The sequence below is a fragment of the Medicago truncatula genome, chromosome 3, assembly GCF_003473485.1.
Source record: "Medicago truncatula cultivar Jemalong A17 chromosome 3, MtrunA17r5.0-ANR, whole genome shotgun sequence".
Taxonomy (NCBI): Eukaryota; Viridiplantae; Streptophyta; class Magnoliopsida; order Fabales; family Fabaceae; genus Medicago; species Medicago truncatula.
Window position 1 is genome coordinate 17546882 of NC_053044.1, and position 18092 is coordinate 17564973.

At 32.5% G+C, this 18092-nt stretch overlaps 1 protein-coding gene across 1 annotated transcript; it reads left to right on the forward strand.

Annotated features, from left to right (window-relative positions):
* The first annotated feature begins 16218 nt into the window (after window positions 1-16218).
* On the forward strand, window positions 16219-17452 carry LOC25479836 (uncharacterized). The gene is made up of 4 exons (XM_024774718.2): window positions 16219-16316; window positions 16407-16778; window positions 16884-16964; window positions 17049-17452. Exons 1-4 carry the CDS (start codon window positions 16260-16262, stop codon window positions 17070-17072), a joined length of 534 nt encoding a protein of 177 aa, XP_024630486.2. The 5' UTR covers window positions 16219-16259; the 3' UTR covers window positions 17073-17452.
* The last annotated feature ends 640 nt before the right edge of the window (window positions 17453-18092 follow it).

Genomic DNA, 18092 nt, shown 5'->3' on the forward strand with positions numbered 1-18092 from the left:
AATAATTATTATTATGTTAGGATGTTAGATTCAATTGATGAATTCTATATTATTATTATTATTGTTTGTGAATCTCACCCCTTCTGCTTGGAAATGTTGTCTTTCCTATGGGTAACTTGCAGGTGATCCTGAGTAGTAGGTGGTGGCTCAATGTCTAGGGCTCCGATACGTACGGGATGAGATTACTTGTTTATTTTCATTCCTTATGTATCAAATTTTGGAATATACTGATGTAGCTCTTTTATTGTTAATTGAACAATGTTGATGATGGAGTTTAATGTTGAAAAATATTTCCGCTGCAATTTATTGATGTTTCATAAAGGATGTGGTTTATTAAATAGTTTTATATTCTATTTAAGAAATTTTAGAAAAGTAGTGTGACATGCCCGTGTTGGTGATACACTCTAATGTTATATTATTTATTTAATTGCTTTGGGATAACGGGGTGTTACATCATCAACAGTAAGAATTTGGGAATTAGGTTTAGAAGTTGGAAATTGGTTGATTTAAGAGTAGAATCTGTTGAATTGATGTAGAAATAGTGTCCAGACCTTAGATTATTCATAGAACAATGATTAAAATCAGTTTTAAGGTTAGAGTTATGGAATTAGGTGAGTTTTTGGGAAAACTGCATTATGCCCGTATAACTGACATTCATCGCTCGCGCGAGTAACAGTTTTCGCCTCGCGAGTGATCATCTTCATCGCTCGCCATAGCGAGTAATTCCTCTCGCCTCGCGAGTAAACCCAGCTGTCACTCGTCATTGCGAGTAAATCGCAGAGTTAACACAAATTATTTTTTTGAATAATAATACACAGGGGCCCGCTTTATTAAAAATAAAGAATTTTTCAAGGTGGTTAGATCTCACCCACGATTAGGTCTTCGTGTCTGACTACGTTTAAAAATAGGAATTTTCTAAAAAAAAACGGCTATAAATAGGAGATATGTTTGTTATTAACCATTAGACACTCTCCTTATAAATAAAAAATTTCCTCATTTTCCTTCTTATCTATTATAACTATTAATTAACTGTTGTATTTTTTTTTTAAGTTAAAAAAGAGTGTAGATCAGAAAACACCATATATGCAGAATAGTGAAAGCACAACAAAACAAACCGTCTCCCATAGACAACAAGATAGCTAGAATGATTCTCAATGAAAAACAACATGAATACTCTCTCTTTTGACTCGAGCTCTTTTATCGCAATTCAATAATACCAATATTTTGATAGACAAAAGAGCTTGAGTCAAAAGAAAGAATATATCATGATTGTTGCAATTCAATTCAAGAAAGTGTGTTTCAGTTTCATTAATAAGATCTCTTAGTTGTGTTCTTTGTGTCATGAAAAACTCTTGTTTTGTGGCGTTTTTTTTTTTATTTTTATACTGCGTTTCATTTTTATCTCTCTCTATTATGGTTTTCTTCTTTTTATTTTTTGTTTGCTTTAAGTGATTTCTTGTTCTTTGTATCAATCAAACTGTATGTATGTCTTTTTTTTAATTCAACTAGCATACATTCTTTGTAGATCTCTTTATTTCATATTGCAAACAAAAGTTTTCTTTTAATATATGTCGTGCAAATAGAACTTGGTATTATATATACAGGGTATTTATATTCTAATTGATATAAATCTAAACACAGAACACATGGGTTGGCCACTAGAATCAAAGAATCTTAGAGCACCCACATCCAAACCATTTATATACCCCACTTAATTTTTTTATACTATTACTTGTGAAAAGAGATTATAAAAACACAGGCCCCACAGGCCCCACTGCTTTTTGGTCTCCACGCTGATATCCGAAGAAAGACAGAAGAAACTCGCTTTGCTCTTCTGTTTCTTAAATTACCCTTGTTCTTGTCCAATTTATTCATGTTTTTTTTTCGATCTTGTTGCTCTAGTGCGGCCATGCTGAACCACCGCTTTTTTGAGTGTTGTTTAGCCGATTTAATTCTGATGTTTTCTTGGATGAACCTGCCTTGATGATGTAATTCTGATTTTATTAATTCTTACTGTGAAATTCAAGTTTAAAGCCCCCATTTAATTCGTTAATGCCATGGGGCTTGGGACAACGATATACAACATGTGTGGGAGAAGAGAGATTAAGATGGGTGGGTTGGTTAACAATGGTTATGGAAGGAGATTATAAGAAACTAAGAAAGGGAAACATGCTCAGTCCAACTCTGATGGAGGAGTATGCCAAAAAGTCACACCTAATCTCGAATAGCGCTCGAACTTGGCCAAGAAGTTTGCGTAATGGTTGCACTCTCGAAGCACATGTTGGAAAGAAATGTTACGAATATGCTCCTTTAACCTAAAAATCTTCACCAACAAAGAAGCGCACACATGAATATGAGAGTGATCTGGATCTTGAAGAAGACAGAAGACTTCTAAAGAATCTGTTTCGCAAATAACTCATTGAATAGAGTTGCTGATTACCAACATTAAACCATGGTAAACGCCAAATAGCTCAACAAAAAGTGCATCCCCTTGCCCATCATTATTAGAGAATCCAGCTATCCAATTTCCCTTGTTATCACTAAGTAAACCTCTAGAACCAATATCACCAGAAGCACCACAACTTCCATCAATACTCAACTTAACACATCCATCTGAAGGTGGGGTCCAATTAACCATGTGACGATTAATGTGGTGCTCAAAAGAGTGAATATTAATAGAAGTTAGGTCGGTACACATAATGTGTATAAAATGAATGATATTTTGGGTTTTCCATTGCTTGTCGCCAAAAATATGATTATTCTTGAAGCGCCAGATCCACCAAATAGTATTGCAAACATGTTACCAAACGCTCCTTGAGACATTCTAAAATAAAATTAAAATATTAATTAGCAAAATTAATTAATATTTTCTTTGATAAGAAGTCAAATTAATTGATATAATAGTTAGTTAAATTAATCTAATTATTTTGTATCAAAAAAACTTAATTTAATTATTTAAGCTATTGAAAATTTAAACAAAAAAATGAACTAAATCAAGAATTAAATCATTTTTATGTGAGATTTTTTTATCTCAAGGGTAGTTTTGTACTTTTAGATATAGTTAACACTTCTCTCTTCTTTATTTCTTTTCTCTTTGTCTTATACCGAACAATCCATCAAATCTACTATGTTTCTCACATATTTCTCTCTTCTCTTACTCTCTCTTCACAATTTCTCTTCTAAACGAAACACACCCTTAGTGATATTGAAGTACTAATGTTATGTGACATTGACCAACCATAATATCACAACGACTTTCTTCTCTCTCACACAATTTTTTATTTTTTGTACACTTGTGACATTGTGATTGGTCAATGTCACATGACATTAACACATCAATATCATCCAAATGTTACCCCGTGTTCCGAGTGTTCTCTACTCTTTTTGTGTTTGTAGGCATGTTGGGTTCCTTTTGGGTTCAAAGGTACCTCATGTGGGCCACCCTTTGTAACTTGTTTCTCTTTGTTTTATATGTTCTTTTTTTAAGGGAAGTTTTATATGTGCAGGACCATAGACTAAAATTTATATGTCTTAAAGCAAAGTATTGGTTTTGATATAACAAATGAGAGCAAAAGAATTTCAAGAGAAGCTTAGTTGCAAATCAGAAACTAAAGAAGTCAAAATCTGAAGTTTATCTAGAAGCTGACTATTAGAATCTGAAGTTCACCTAGAGTCTGAAGATTTATCAAAAGCTAAGTTAAAGACCCGAAGTTAGTTATATTGGTTATTTGAAGACACAAAGATGCAGAAGGGATTAAAAGATTGAAGCAACGGATATTCTGAAGAATTTGAATGATTTGGATGCTTATCCACATAAAAAGTAATACAATTGTACAACCACTACCTCCACTACTCCAACATTTCCTGCGCATAGAAAGTAACACAAGTGTGAACCTTTTCTTTGGACCAAAAAATCATTTATCTATACTATTTAAAACTAGTAACTTAAGTGTTAGTTATCTAACTTTCATTAAAAATGTTTGTTAATTTGCACCTACTTTACCAATTGATACCCACCTTATTATAGACACATTATAAACATTAAACAAAACAAAAAAACACAACATAGATACACTATTTTTTTAACAAGAATATATGTACGCTTAAAAACAAAAACATAGAAGAAAAGAGTAAATAGTCAATTCCCCTCCTGAAATTGTAAGTTTCATCAATTACCTCCTTGAAATTAACAAAACTTCAATTACCCCCTTGAAATTTCACAACGTTAGTCAATTTACCCCCTCCGTCAAATTTTTCTGTTAGTGAACATGAGTTTTGCAAATACCCCCCTGAAATTTTGCACTTATGTGCAAAATGCCCCCAAACTTAAAAATTTATATTATTTTTTTTTCTTAAAAACAAACAATTAATAGTTAAATATTAAAACTAACTATTAATTTTGGAATTTGGGAAAACTACATGCATATATACATCAAAATAGGCTCAAAAATGGGGAAAAATATGTATTTTTTAAAGTGACAATAATGTGATGATTTGTGGATTAATATTGGGGGTTGTGTAGTTTAAATGGTTTGAGCAAATTGTTGAAGGAGTTGGAGGAGTTAAAAGACTAAGATGGTGAAGGAGAAAATATAAATTTAAATCTGATTATTAATTTGTTTATAAACCTCTAAAAATAATAATTTGTCTATTAGAAATAACCATTATTGTCACTTTAAAAATACACATTTTTCCCTATTTTGATGTATATTATGTATGTAGTTTTTCCAAACTCCAAAATTAATAATTAGCTTTAATATTTAACTATTAATTGTTTGTTTTTAAGAAAAAAATAATATAAATTTTTAAGTTTGGGTGGCATGTTGCACATAAGTGCAAAACTTCAGGGGGGTATTTGCAAAACGTCATGTTCACTAACAGAAAAATTTGACGGAGAGGGTAAATTGACTAACGTTGTGAAATTTCAAGAGGGTAATTGAAGTTTTGTTAATTTCAGGGGGGTAATTGATGAAACTTACAATTTCAGGGGGGAATTGACTATTTACTCTAGAAGAAATATTCATATGATTGTAAAATATCCACCTTAATTTACAACCATTTTGATCAAAATTTACAAAATTATTTTTTATTTCATTGTTATTGATAGGATAAAACCGCAAGTGCACGGTTCTACCGGTGTAGTAATAAAAGAGTATCGTTCCGATAGGGAGTTATGAATTCAGGTAACTTTTAATAATGATTAGATGAAAGAGTTTTAGATAAAAAGTTGGATTTTAAAAGAAAATAAAAGAAAAGATAAAAGCCTTGGGATTATGGGTTCATTTAATTGACAAATCCTTCACAAACCAAACTATTAAACTTATAACCTTATGTTAGACCTAACTTCTAAAGACAGTTTCTCTTTTGTTCCTCTAGCAACCAAGCCTATTTCGCTGACTTGATTACTATTAGATTTTGGTCCTAAGTTGCAACCAAGCCTATTTCGCTGACTTGATCACAATTTAGAATCCTTGAAATTCGAAACTATATGTCTCAAAGATTGTAAAGACTATTTCGCTGTCTTTACAATCTTTGTCTAAATTCACTTGTTCGAATATCAAAACTCCACTTTCGTTTTATGAATTGATATTGAGATGATGAATTAACAATTATCAAACCCTTCACTTTCGTTTCCACAGTTTGATAATAGTTAATTCATGTTAAAGCGGTGAATTTAGATTAGAAATTAGGGTTACATAAGATTAAGGTTTAAAAGCTTGGTTTGATTAGGATTATGTCATTTTGACTTATCCAACAATCCCAAGACAAGAGAAGTCTACTCACTAATGTTCATCGTAGACATGGAGAAGAAGAGAGAAAGCATAAAAGTAAATAACAAGAAAGTAAATGAGAAGAAAATAACTTTTATTAGAAAGACAATTGTCACATATTGAATTCCAAGAAAGGATGAATATTTGTGATGGCTAGCTACTCTATTTATAGCATACATTCGACTTAAAATCTAAGCAATTACATTACTAGAATGTTCCACAAGAAACTGCGGGCTAAAATAGAGTAGCTTAAAATCTAAGCAAAAGCAGCAAAAGTGACTCTGAAGGGTGGCATGGCCGTGCCAATGCTAGCACGGGCCGTGCCAAGCTTCTGACTTTGGGGAGACATATTTTGTCTCCAAATCTTCGTATTTTCGTACCGAATCAGCTCCAAATCTCTTTCTTTTGCTCCAAGACTCAATCCATCAAATATTCGTTCCTGAAATATAACAATATGCAATTAAAGTAAAATAGTTCAAAAAGGAAATAATATAAATATAAAATAAACTTAAATTTAATTAAAATGAAATTAAATAACATATTAAAATAGATAATAAATGACTCATCAGTTGTGTCAAATAGTGAAAAATGGTTTTTAGTCCAACTGAAAAAGTTCACAACATATTTTTTTGAATAAACCACGTGATTGAACTCCAGGTTATACTTACCTCGTTTCGAAATCATTACAGCCAGTCCTCTTCCCTAAACTTTTGAGAGTTAACACAAATTATTTTATTGAATAATGATACACAGCGGCTAAAGAAAGAAAAAAGTGATACAATTATAGTATGGGAGTTAATTTACGATTGTTCTAGTTATTTTTTTTTTTGAAAGAACGATTGTTCTAGTTATTGAATTTAATTAAAAGACAAATTGGAAGGTTTTACTTTTGAAAATGAGAGCTAGAGAGAGACTGAGAGGCGGCTCTTCTAGGGCACACCTAGGGCAATCACGTCGGAGCTTTTCGCCGGCTGAAAGATACAACGGGAGGGGTTGGAGTCTAGCCAGGGTGGCAGAAATTGGGGGATAGGGGAGATTGGACTACAGTGCGGTCGAGGAAGAGGAAAGCGACGGAACCGAAACATTGGGGACAGGACAGGCTACGGATATCGAACAGGCAAGGAGGAGCGCATTCAGGTGTTGGCACTACAAGAAATAAGATATTTAGCAACGACTTTTTCTCAGCGACAATTAATTTGTTGTCAATAATATGCTTATAGCAACAACTTATTTAAGTCGCTGTAATAAGTTTTTTTTTGGTCAAATGCATCTAAAGGTCATTTAAGTTTTTCGTTTTTTCCAAAGTCGTCCTTTAAGTTTCAAAAGTCCCAAACAAGTCCTTTAAGTTTCAAAAGTCTCAAACAAGTCTTTTGATGGGATAAAACCGCAAGTGCACCGTCTTACCGAAGTAGTAAAAAAAGTATCGTTCCAACAGGGAATTATGAATTCAGTTAACTTTTAACAATGATTAGATTGAAAGTTTAGAAGGTAGAAAGTTGTATTTTTATTTAAAAGAAAATAACAATAAAAATAAAAGAGGTGTCTAGGGATTATTGGTTCATCTAATTGACAAGTCATTCACAAACCAAACTATTAAACTTATAACCTTATGTTAGACCTACTTTCTAAAGACAAGTTTCTCTTAAGCCTATCACATCTCCTATCAGTCTCAGTGAGTGTGTTCCTCTAGCAACCACGCCTATTTTCATGGTTGATAACTATTAGAATCCTTGAAGTTCAAAACTCTATATGTCTCAAGGTTCAGTATACTATTTTCATGTTTCGCAATCCTTGTCTAAATTTACTTGATCGAATATCAAAACTCCACTTTCGTTTTATGAATTAATATTTGGGATAATGGATCAACGATTATCAAACCCTCCACTTTCGTTTCCACAGTTTGATAATATTTAATCCATGTTAAAACTATGTGAATTTAGAAGAGAAACTAGAGTTACATAATATTAAGGTTTAAGGTTTGGTTTGATTTAGGATTATGTCATTTAGACTTATCACTAACGTTCATTGTAGACATAGAAGAGAAGAAGAAGAAGAAGAAGAAGAAGAAGAAGAAGAAGAAGAAGAATATAAAATGTAGACATAGAAGAGAAGAAGAAGAAGAAGAAGAATAATATAAAATAAAGGTGAACTTTTATTCAAAGAAACAATTATCACTTATTATTTCAGAGAACAAAAGATGATTATTTGTGAGGGCTAACTACTCTATTTATAGTTTACATTCGACTTAGAATCTAAGCAATTACATCACTAGAATGTTCCACAAGAAAACTAAAATAGAATAGCTTAAAATTTAAGCAAATGCAGCAAAAAGGTATTATGGGGTGTGCCACTTTTATATTATTGTACAAGATCTTCAAATTCTTTGCACATTATATTTTTGTATGACATATTCATATTTTTGTCCTCAATCCTTGCACCAGATATTTTTGTGTAAGATCTTTTATATTTTTGGCACGAATAAGCTCCAATTCTCCTTTCTTTTGCTCCAAGACTCAATCTTTAGAATATTTGTTCTTGAAATATAATAATATGCAATTGTGTGTTTGGTTTGGCGTTGAGCAGAATCGATTCTAATTAATGAAATTGATTTTAACATAATTGATTTTAATTAAAAGTGAGTTGAATGTAAATTAATTTATGTTTGTTGCACTGACGTGATTCTTATCACTTCATGTTGTTTGGATGATATGGATCAAAATTGATTTTGAATGCACAATTACAAGTGAGTTGAATGTAAATTAATTTATGCAATTGTGTGTTTGGTTTGGCGTTGAGCAGAATCGATTCTAATTAATGAAATTGATTTTAACATAATTGATTTTAATTAAAAGTGAGTTGAATGTAAATTAATTTATGTTTGGTTGCACTGACGTGATTCTTATCAATTCATGTTGTTTGGATGATATGGATCAAAATTGATTTTGAATGCACAATTACCAAAATGAGTTTTAATAAATGTTGTTTGTACTCTATAACAGTCGCACCCCAATTTCTCTTCTCCCAAATCCAAACTTTCCTAAACAAGATGTAGATCCTCAAAGTGGTAGTGGTTGCTCGGCCTTGTGGGGTTTCAGTTGTTGGCACCGCTGTAACGTCCTATTTCTATTAAAGCGATAAAACACGCGAATAATACATATATTCAAGAAATAGACGCTACGTCATCAAACAAAATCCAAAACAACATGCATGTATAAAAATCTCAACAGTCGCAGCGGATATAAACCATATACTTCAAAGCATACATGCCATAATATCAAAAGTACGTCAACATAAAAGTTCTCCAAGTCCTGACAAATGGGTAAATCTCTAACATGAATAAATCCAAAATAGATAATCTAGATAATCATAAACAGACACCTAGATCAGAGCCTATCCTAGACTCTACGAAACCGATACCGGATATAGCTCCCGATATCCAACCAAACATCAAGCAACTCACCGAAGCAACTAATCCTGCACAACGTCTACCCATCCATACAGACAGGTAGGCGGTCAAAACCACTGGGGGTAAACATTACATCAATCATAATCCACATAAAAAGTAAAACATGAATAAATCAATTCCAAGTACTTAACATACACAGTTAATTCAATATGTACATTTACATAACATTTCAAAATAATACGACTAAGTATTCGCCAAGTACACTTATCATCAATTAACATCATTCACAATCTCATCACAATCTTCAACAATTATCATTCACATACAACATTTTAACTCATGCTAATTATGCAATGTGCCTAACTCCGACACATACATGCATGTGGTACCAAGCACAACAACGTCTAGGCTGTTACCCCATGATGCCAACCGCACATCATATGTAAGAGTACACCTTATTTTATGCACAACTATGTAAAAGTACACCTCCTTTTACATTTCTCATATGACTCGATATGACGATGATGCATGGACATAAGCAAAGACCAAATAATGCAACTACTCAACATACAACAACACAATGTAAAAGTACACATCCAATTACATTGCTCAACTTCAACAACAATTGCATTATCAAGCATTTACATCCACACAATCAACATGTCATTATTCAATTAAGAGTCGTCACCAAAGATCATAATTCATCAACACGTATTCATTAATCAACTTCAACTACATCATATAGTTTCACCACTCCAATTATTTCTCATATTCCAAGTAAGAGAACATACAACATCTTATGATAAATATCATATCAACATATAACAATTCATTCACACATCTACATTTAATCATATAAGGCTAGTCACAAAAGATCATAAGATCCATATCGAGTGACAAATGATCAACATTGATAATTCCCAAGACAAGGTAACAATATAAAGTTTGAAAACTCTCAAAACAATCTTAATCAATAATGTAGTCATGAACTTAAGCCACTTACAAACTATTAAACATTATTTCAAAGAATAGCTCAAGTTTGTATGAGAAAACCCAAGTTCACATTTTCCACATTCCCACCCGAAATTCAAGTTTAACATGATTAAGATATTTGACCAACTTTACTAGTCTAACCTAAGTCTATATGAACTGTAGGTTAAACCTGCAATCTTAATTAGTTCACAAAAGTTCGTTTCGACAAAAATCCGAATTTCCCAAAAATATACAAGCTTCAACCCAAAACGGAAAATCTCAAGTTTAAGTGAGCTAAACATGTTCCAGTAGGTTTAGGGGTTCAAACAGTGGTTAAACAAGTTGAAAGAATCATTTTACAAAGTTCGGATTGGCCCCCTAAAGCCCGGAACAAAAAATCAAAGTGGCTGAAACTGGGCAGGTTCACTTAAGCGACCACCTGGTTCGCTTAAGCGAACAAGTTCCAGTAGCTACCTGTAATGTACGCTTACTGATCGCTTACCAGTTCGCTTAAGCGACCGGGTTACAGAACTTGCTATGCTAGTTCTGTAGAAAAATTATTACGGGTTTCAACCTCTTTTCATCCAAAATCCCCAATTTGATCTCCCAATGCCCAAATGTGTTTCCAGAGCTTGTTTACAAGTCAATACAACTAATAAGGTTCACAAGAACACAACAAACATGAAAACAAATGACATTTGAACATAATTCACCAATTCAACCCATTTTACAAAACCAATAACAACAACTCAATTCTTATCATCAAATCATGATTTATGAAAACCCAAGGCATGAATCATCAACAATAATATCAATTAGTAACAACAATATCAATTGAACATGAATCTCATCATAATTCAACACCAACATAGCATAATTCAACATTTAGAGCATAATTCAACATATAACACTTTCACATACTTTGAACATGCAATTCCACCAACAACAATTCAATTATCACCAATTTTATGCATTCAAACATATCATCATAATTAGAGCACGAATCTTAACAACTATGAACAATTAATCACTCACTCAATTAAACACTAAATCATACAATAATTGAAAAATTACACTAAATGATTATGATTGAATTCTAACCCCCTTACCTTCATTAGCACAATTCCTAGCCCAAGCTTCACTTTACCTCCTACGATCTCTACCATTTCTTGAATCTTCAAGCTTCTTCTCCTCCAACCCTTTTTCCTCTTCTCTTGCACTTCCTCTCTCTACCTCTCTCAAAATATCTTATGTAATGAAAAATGAATGATATTTTCTCTTAAGACAAGGCTTATATAGGCTATTCCTCTAATGGGCTTAACTCTAATGCCTTAGTGGACTTAACTCATTCAAACACAATTTTAAATTGTTTCTACACTCTTAACGGTAAATTACTAACAACGGTCACTTAGCGGTTCTCAACTATTTACCACACTAGTAACTAGTAAGATAATGGTTCTCACTAAAACACTAAAAATGATTCTCACCAAATTACTAATTTTACCCCTCTAGCACGAAATCCCATGAAAATGCACCCAATGATAATTATTCACACATAAGTACAAATAAACACATAATAAAATAATTAAAAAATAAATCTATCGAAAATCGGGCTGTTACAACCACCACGACTCGTTTTGATTCATCGGAGTTGATCGCCGTCATCGCTCTGGTGGTTTCAGTTTTTCGTCTTCGTCATGGTGGATCACCGGTGGTGTTTCTGGGATGCCGGTTCTATCGTTGTTGGCTTTCTGTTTGGGGTTTTATATCGGCTTCAGTTCCGACTCTATCGTTGCTGGCTTTCTGTTAGTGGTTTTATGTCGGCTTTAGTTCCAGATCTGTGTTGGTGGGTTGTTTTCGTAGCTTGCCTCCACCGTTTCGAAAGGTTTGTGTTTTGGTTTTACCGTCGGGGTTGTTCCTTCGTCGCCGACGGTTGCTCTTTTTCGTTAGTTTTTCTTTCAAAGACTGGGGTGGTTTCAGTTCTTGGCTTTTGGTTGGATTCGTAAATCCGAAAGGGTCTGTTGGTTCAATATGTGGTTTTGACGTGACCGATTGTGTTTGGTTCCTGTTCTCTTTGATTCTCTGATGTTCCAGATCTGTTGAGATCTGCATGTCTCAAGACGTCACGTGTGCCTCCCTTCCAGTGCTTGTTCATTTTAGTCCCGTCGGAATGTTATGCTCAAAAAAGCTTTATAGTTCCTGATATGTTCAGGAGTTGGCACGTGGATCCGAATTCCGTGTTGGCGGCCGATTCATTCGCCAGTGTGAACCTTAATTGCTCTCACAGATGCCACTCTTTTTTTTATTTTTTGTAACTTGGTTTCGTGCTCGTACGCGGGTGCACTAGGTTGCGCTTGGGACGTGTGTTTGTTTGTTACGATTGATTAGGGTGGTTTTGCTTTATCACGATGTATTTCGATATGGGTTGTACCTGGTTCAGGTTATATGTCTCCCTAGTCTTTCTATGTCTTTGTTTATATATATATATATATATATATATATATATATATATATATATATATATATATATATATATATTTATCCTTTGGCTAAAAAAAAAAGAAAAGAAATTAGATGTCATTTCTATTTTATACAATTATTTAAATGAGAAATTTATATAATATTAATTAGCATTAGTACCTTTTTAAAACATCAAAATAATTAACATAAAAAACATCGTATTTTTTCCTTTTGTTAAAAAAACATTGTATTTTTCCTAAATTGGTGATTGCAATTCCACAACCTCCATAGATCAGAGAGGTTGGATGAACATCAAAAATCATAAACTTCTTCCTCTTTCTCTTCTTCCTCGCCAGCCACCTCTAACCCCAACCCTCAATCTACTCTTTCACTCAAATTTCTCCATGCATGTCTTTTATTCAAGCTTTTTCTCCACCTAATTGAAGCAATCAAAGGGTAAGCTGAAGGAATTTTTCTTTCCCCTTTTCTTCTTTCACGTGGCAGAATTTTCTTTCTCCCTTTCTTCTCTTAAGTGGCCGAGCCATTTCCCTTCCACACTCAACTTTTCCCTCAAAATCTCATGATTTGTGTTGAATGTTTGTTGTATTAACCGAAAATTGTTCTTCCTCAAATTCCAATCTATCTCCATTAATTGGTGAGTTCTTTAATTAAGTTATTGAATTTTATTTGAGTAAATAGTCAATTACCCCCCTGAAATTGTAAGTTTCGTCAATTACCCCCTAAAATTAACAAAATGTCAATTACCCCCTGAAAATGCACAACGTTAATCAATTTACCCCCTCCGTCAAATTGTTTTGTTAGTAAACATGACGTTTTGCAAATACCCCCCTGAAGTTTTACACTTATGTGCAAAATGCCCCCCGAACTTGAAAATTTATATATTTTTTCTTATCCTTAACTCAAAGATATTAAAGACAAACAATTAACAGTTAACTTTAATACTTTACATGGCTGTTTCATTCTTAAAGGGGTCTGTTATTTTATTTTGTTTATGTTATGCCATTTGGTTGTTCAATTCTCCATAAATTATGACTTATTTAGATAGAGACACGCCAATTCACAACAAAGTAAGTTAGAGAGACACTAATTCCTCATGAATAATTAATTCTAACAGTTTCTTAAGATAAGTTTGAATAAAATTATTCTATCTTAAAAATTGAACTAGACATGCATTTTGCTAAAGTAATATGAAGATATTAATTATGCGTTATTTTTAGATGATATATTCTTATTTTAAGCTTAAATATTAAAGTTAACTATTAATTGTTTGTCTTTAATATTTTTGACTCAAGATAAGAAAAAAACATATAAATTTTTATGTTTGGGGGGCATTTTGCACATAAGTGCAAAACATCAGGGGGTATTTGCAAAACTTCATGTTCACTGACAGAATAATTTGACGGAGGGGGTAAATTGATTAACGTTGTGCAATTTCAGAGGGTAATTGACGTTTTGTTAATTTCAAGAGGATAATTGATGAAACTTACAATTTCAGGGGGATAATTGACTATTTACTCAATTTTCTTTGGGTATGGTCATGAGTAGAATTAAGGGTTTTTAGTTGAATGAAAATTTGAGCTGAACACAATTAGCGATAGTGAAAACCAATATTTTTATTTTTTTATATTTATCTAACCAAAAACTTATCTATGATATTAATAATAACCATAAACTTTATTTTTTTTAAGGATAATAATAACAATAATCTTATTTATCCCCATGAGCTTAGCTAGGGATATTGCATATATTATATGTAGGGGTTGGGGTTCGAACTCCGGACACCCCACTTCTCCACAATTAAATTGTATGAGCTCTAGCCACTAGACTATTTAACGAAAAAAAAAAATCTTATTTTAAAAAAAAAAGAATATTGAATGAAATTATAACTTTAACGAAAATTTGGCGGTATTGTTTAGCGCTAAAATAACTTTGGTTGAGCACTTTCTCATGTCTACCCATTATCTTCTCTTACTCCAAACATAAACCCATTATGGTTTCTTGAGTAAAAGTAAGAAACCCTACACAATGGAGGTAACGAGAGATACAAAGCAACGCTAAGGCTTTGTTTGCGAGTTTGGAGGGGAAGGTTTGGGAAAAAAGGAATAAGTAAGTGGAAGAAATAAAGGAAGATGACAGAGGAGTGTTTTGGGGGGTTAACTTTTCTTCATAATACAAAACTCTCCTCATTTGGAGGAACTAAAAAATTGTATTGGAGGAGGGTTTTGGGGGGTTTTCGAGGGTTAATAAGAATGCTTCAAATTTAATTTATGTTGTTATAATATTTTTAAAATTAAAAATAAAGTAATCATATGCATTAATTTATTATTCTCTAAAAAACTACTCTTTTAAATTTTTTGAAAGATTTCTCTATTTTTCCTCATATTTTGCACCCCTCAAAGCCCCCTTAAAGCGTTTCCTTTCCTTCCCCTCCAAACTCCCAAACAAAGCCTAAAGGAATCAGATCATTAGCCTTCAAATCTCTTTCAATTTCTTGGAGATTTCATGAATTGTTTATATACTACGTTTTTTTTTTTATCAATTTTGGTAAAATGTTTGATTGCATGAATGGTTTGTTTTTGGGGTTTGTCAACGATTTTTTTCCGCTGGCTTTCTCTCTCAATCAAAATCTAGGGTTATTTTTCCTTCACCAAAAAAAATAAATATCTAGGGTTACTTTTGTTTGACTGTGAATGTTGCTAAAAGGGAAAGAATTGGGAATTAATGTAACAAATTTGTCTGTTTAATGTTGCTAAAAGGGGAAGAATTGGGAATTAATGTTATTGATGATTTAATATATTATATCATTTATTTTAGGGTTAATAGTACTTTTCATCCTGTAATATATGTCATTTTCGATTTTCGCCCCTATAAAATTTTCAGTTTGATTTGCACCCTCGTAAAATTTTTATTTTCTGGAAAACACCCTTAATAGGCCATTCAAAAACCAAAATTTCTTGAAATTTTTTTCTGAAAATAGCCTATTAGGGGTGTTTTTCGGAAAAATAATAATTTATGAGGTTGCAAATCAAACCGAAAATTTTATAGGGCGAAAACCGAAAATGACATATATTACAAGGGTGAAAAGCACTATTAACCCTTTATTTTATTTAGTTATGGCAATCCCAAGTCATGATTCAGAGATGCAACTTCCAAATTCTTCAAATAACAATATAAGTCAACATCAAGAAGGTACTTAATTGATTTGCTTGACTTTAATTTTTATCATTCACATACTAGTTGTTCTTGTATTTTTATCTTGAAATTTCACATTATACTTCTCTTCACTTTCTTTTTTTGGGGTAAAAATGCTATAGAATGTTCTAATGCACAAAAAGTTGGAAGAGGAAGAACTATTAGCTTAAAGTGTTTCAAAAAATAAAAAGAAGAGCGCTACTGGAAAATTGCATGTTGTTATTCCGACAGATAAAATGGTAGCTGTTGGATCAGGAGCTGCTAATTTTGTGACTGAGGTCTCTATTGTTGTCCTAAAATATCAAATCTCCCTTTTTTTTGGTATATTTATCATTGACTTGATAACTTATATGTATTTATATTTTGTGACGATGAAAATTTGCTTTTAGAGAGATCTTGAAACTGAAAAGGAGCACAACTATAAGGATTTATGGAGAATGACTCACATAAACAACAACGGAGAATGGATAAATGATGCTTCTAAGAATATTCATGTATGACATCCTTTTTTGATTTGTTAAACATATATAATTGTGATTAATTTTTTATTCTAGTTTTAATTTATAATTTACATTTTTAAATAGATGAGGGTTGAAGAAGCTTCTTCATATCACCTAGAAGCTGGATATGGGAACACTGATAAAGATTTAATTATGAATATTGCTTTTAAATCAGTTGTGGGAGAGCGATCGGGATATTGTCGTGGCTTGGGAGCTGGAATTAAAACCCTAAAGGGAAGGCCTGGTTTGCAAGAACAATTAGAAAAGGAGTGTGAAAAAAGTCAAGATTTAGAGATGAAGTTAAAAGAAGTTGAGACTCAACTCGGAAAAGAGCGAAACATGAGGGAAGAAATGACGGCAAAATTTGAAGAGAGTCAAAGGCAACTAGGGGAAAAGATGGAGAAACAAGTTGAGGAAAAAATGGCAAATATGTTTAGTCAAATGATGAATTTCAAAGTAAGTATATAAATATAATAAATTTTTAATTTTGTATTATATATTAAAATCTCTTTGTTTATTTTATTAAATTTGTCATGGGTGTTATTTTGAATATTTTTATAGGGTATCGGTGGACAATTTTCTAGTGCACTTAATATAATGTATGAACTTGTTCACAAGGATAATAACATGACTCCAGAAATTGTAAGCAATTTTTCTTGACTTTAGTGGTGTTCTGCTGTTTTGTTTTTCTGTTCAGCTGACTTTGGCCTTTTATGTATACTACAGGTTACATTTAGTATGCACAAATGATAGATTTGTGCACCATGCACAATTTTCCCATGGAAGGACAGCTGGCGGCAATTTACCTGCTGGATTATTTTAATGAAACATATTATATTGTAAAATATTCATTTATTGTTTCTGCTGCTCACACCCCCCTAAAAAACAACCAGTTATCAGCAATAACTTGTACACCCCCTACTAAACTTGAAACATGAAGAGTAGTAATTCAACTCTTTTCACTAGTGACACACCAGAATATATCATTTTTAGCTTTGTTTCCCTTCTCCTTCATGCTTAACATTCTTCTTCATCTCCATAGCCACCCATATTTTTGACATTTCCAGACATCCTTTCTCCTTTGTGCTTAACTTAAAGTTCTTCTTCATTAACAAAATTGTTCAACATTATTTCAGTCTCGTTTATTGATTTGGAGTTTTATGCATAGTTTGGTTTATAGATCTTGATTCATTTACGTTTTAAAGGTATGAATAAAATTTAGTTTATCATTTTAAATGTTTTATTATGCTATATGGTTGGGTGTTGTATAGTATTGTTGTTGACTAATAAAAGAGTGTTAGATAGCATAATCGAAAGAATAAATTATTATTGTCTGAGTAAGTTTTTGGTAAATGAAAGTGAGTAAGAAGGCAACAATGGTGATTTGTTGATTTTATTGTTTTCTGGTATAGTGCACGGTCGTGCTTATTTATTGCACGACCGTGCCTAAACTCACTGGTGATTTGTTGGTTTTAAAGTTTTTATCACGAACACGGTCGTGCTTAATATTGACACGGTCGTGCTTGTCATAATGGAAGTAAATATGGATGGTTTAGGGTAGTTTTTATGAGATAGATTTTGAACTGCATACATAGCACGATCGTGTGTATTATAAGCACGGTCGTGCTGATAATACTGATTTTAAAAAAATTGTTGGTCATATGGAAGCACGGTCATGCTTTGTTTAACACGGTCGTGTCAATATGCACTGGCACATATTGTCAGTTGAAGTGGATGTTGCACGACCGTGTGTAACATTGGCACGATCGT

Bases quoted from the DNA above. Each gene is read 5' to 3' on its own strand.
- LOC25479836 (XM_024774718.2), top strand. From the start codon at position 16,260: ATGACTCACATAAACAACAACGGAGAATGGATAAATGATGCTTCTAAG. The intron at 16,317-16,406 runs GTATGACATCCT...ATTTTTAAATAG, and splicing joins ATGCTTCTAAGAATATTCAT to ATGAGGGTTGAAGAAGCTTC. The intron at 16,965-17,048 runs GTAAGCAATTTT...TGTATACTACAG, and splicing joins ATAACATGACTCCAGAAATT to GTTACATTTAGTATGCACAA.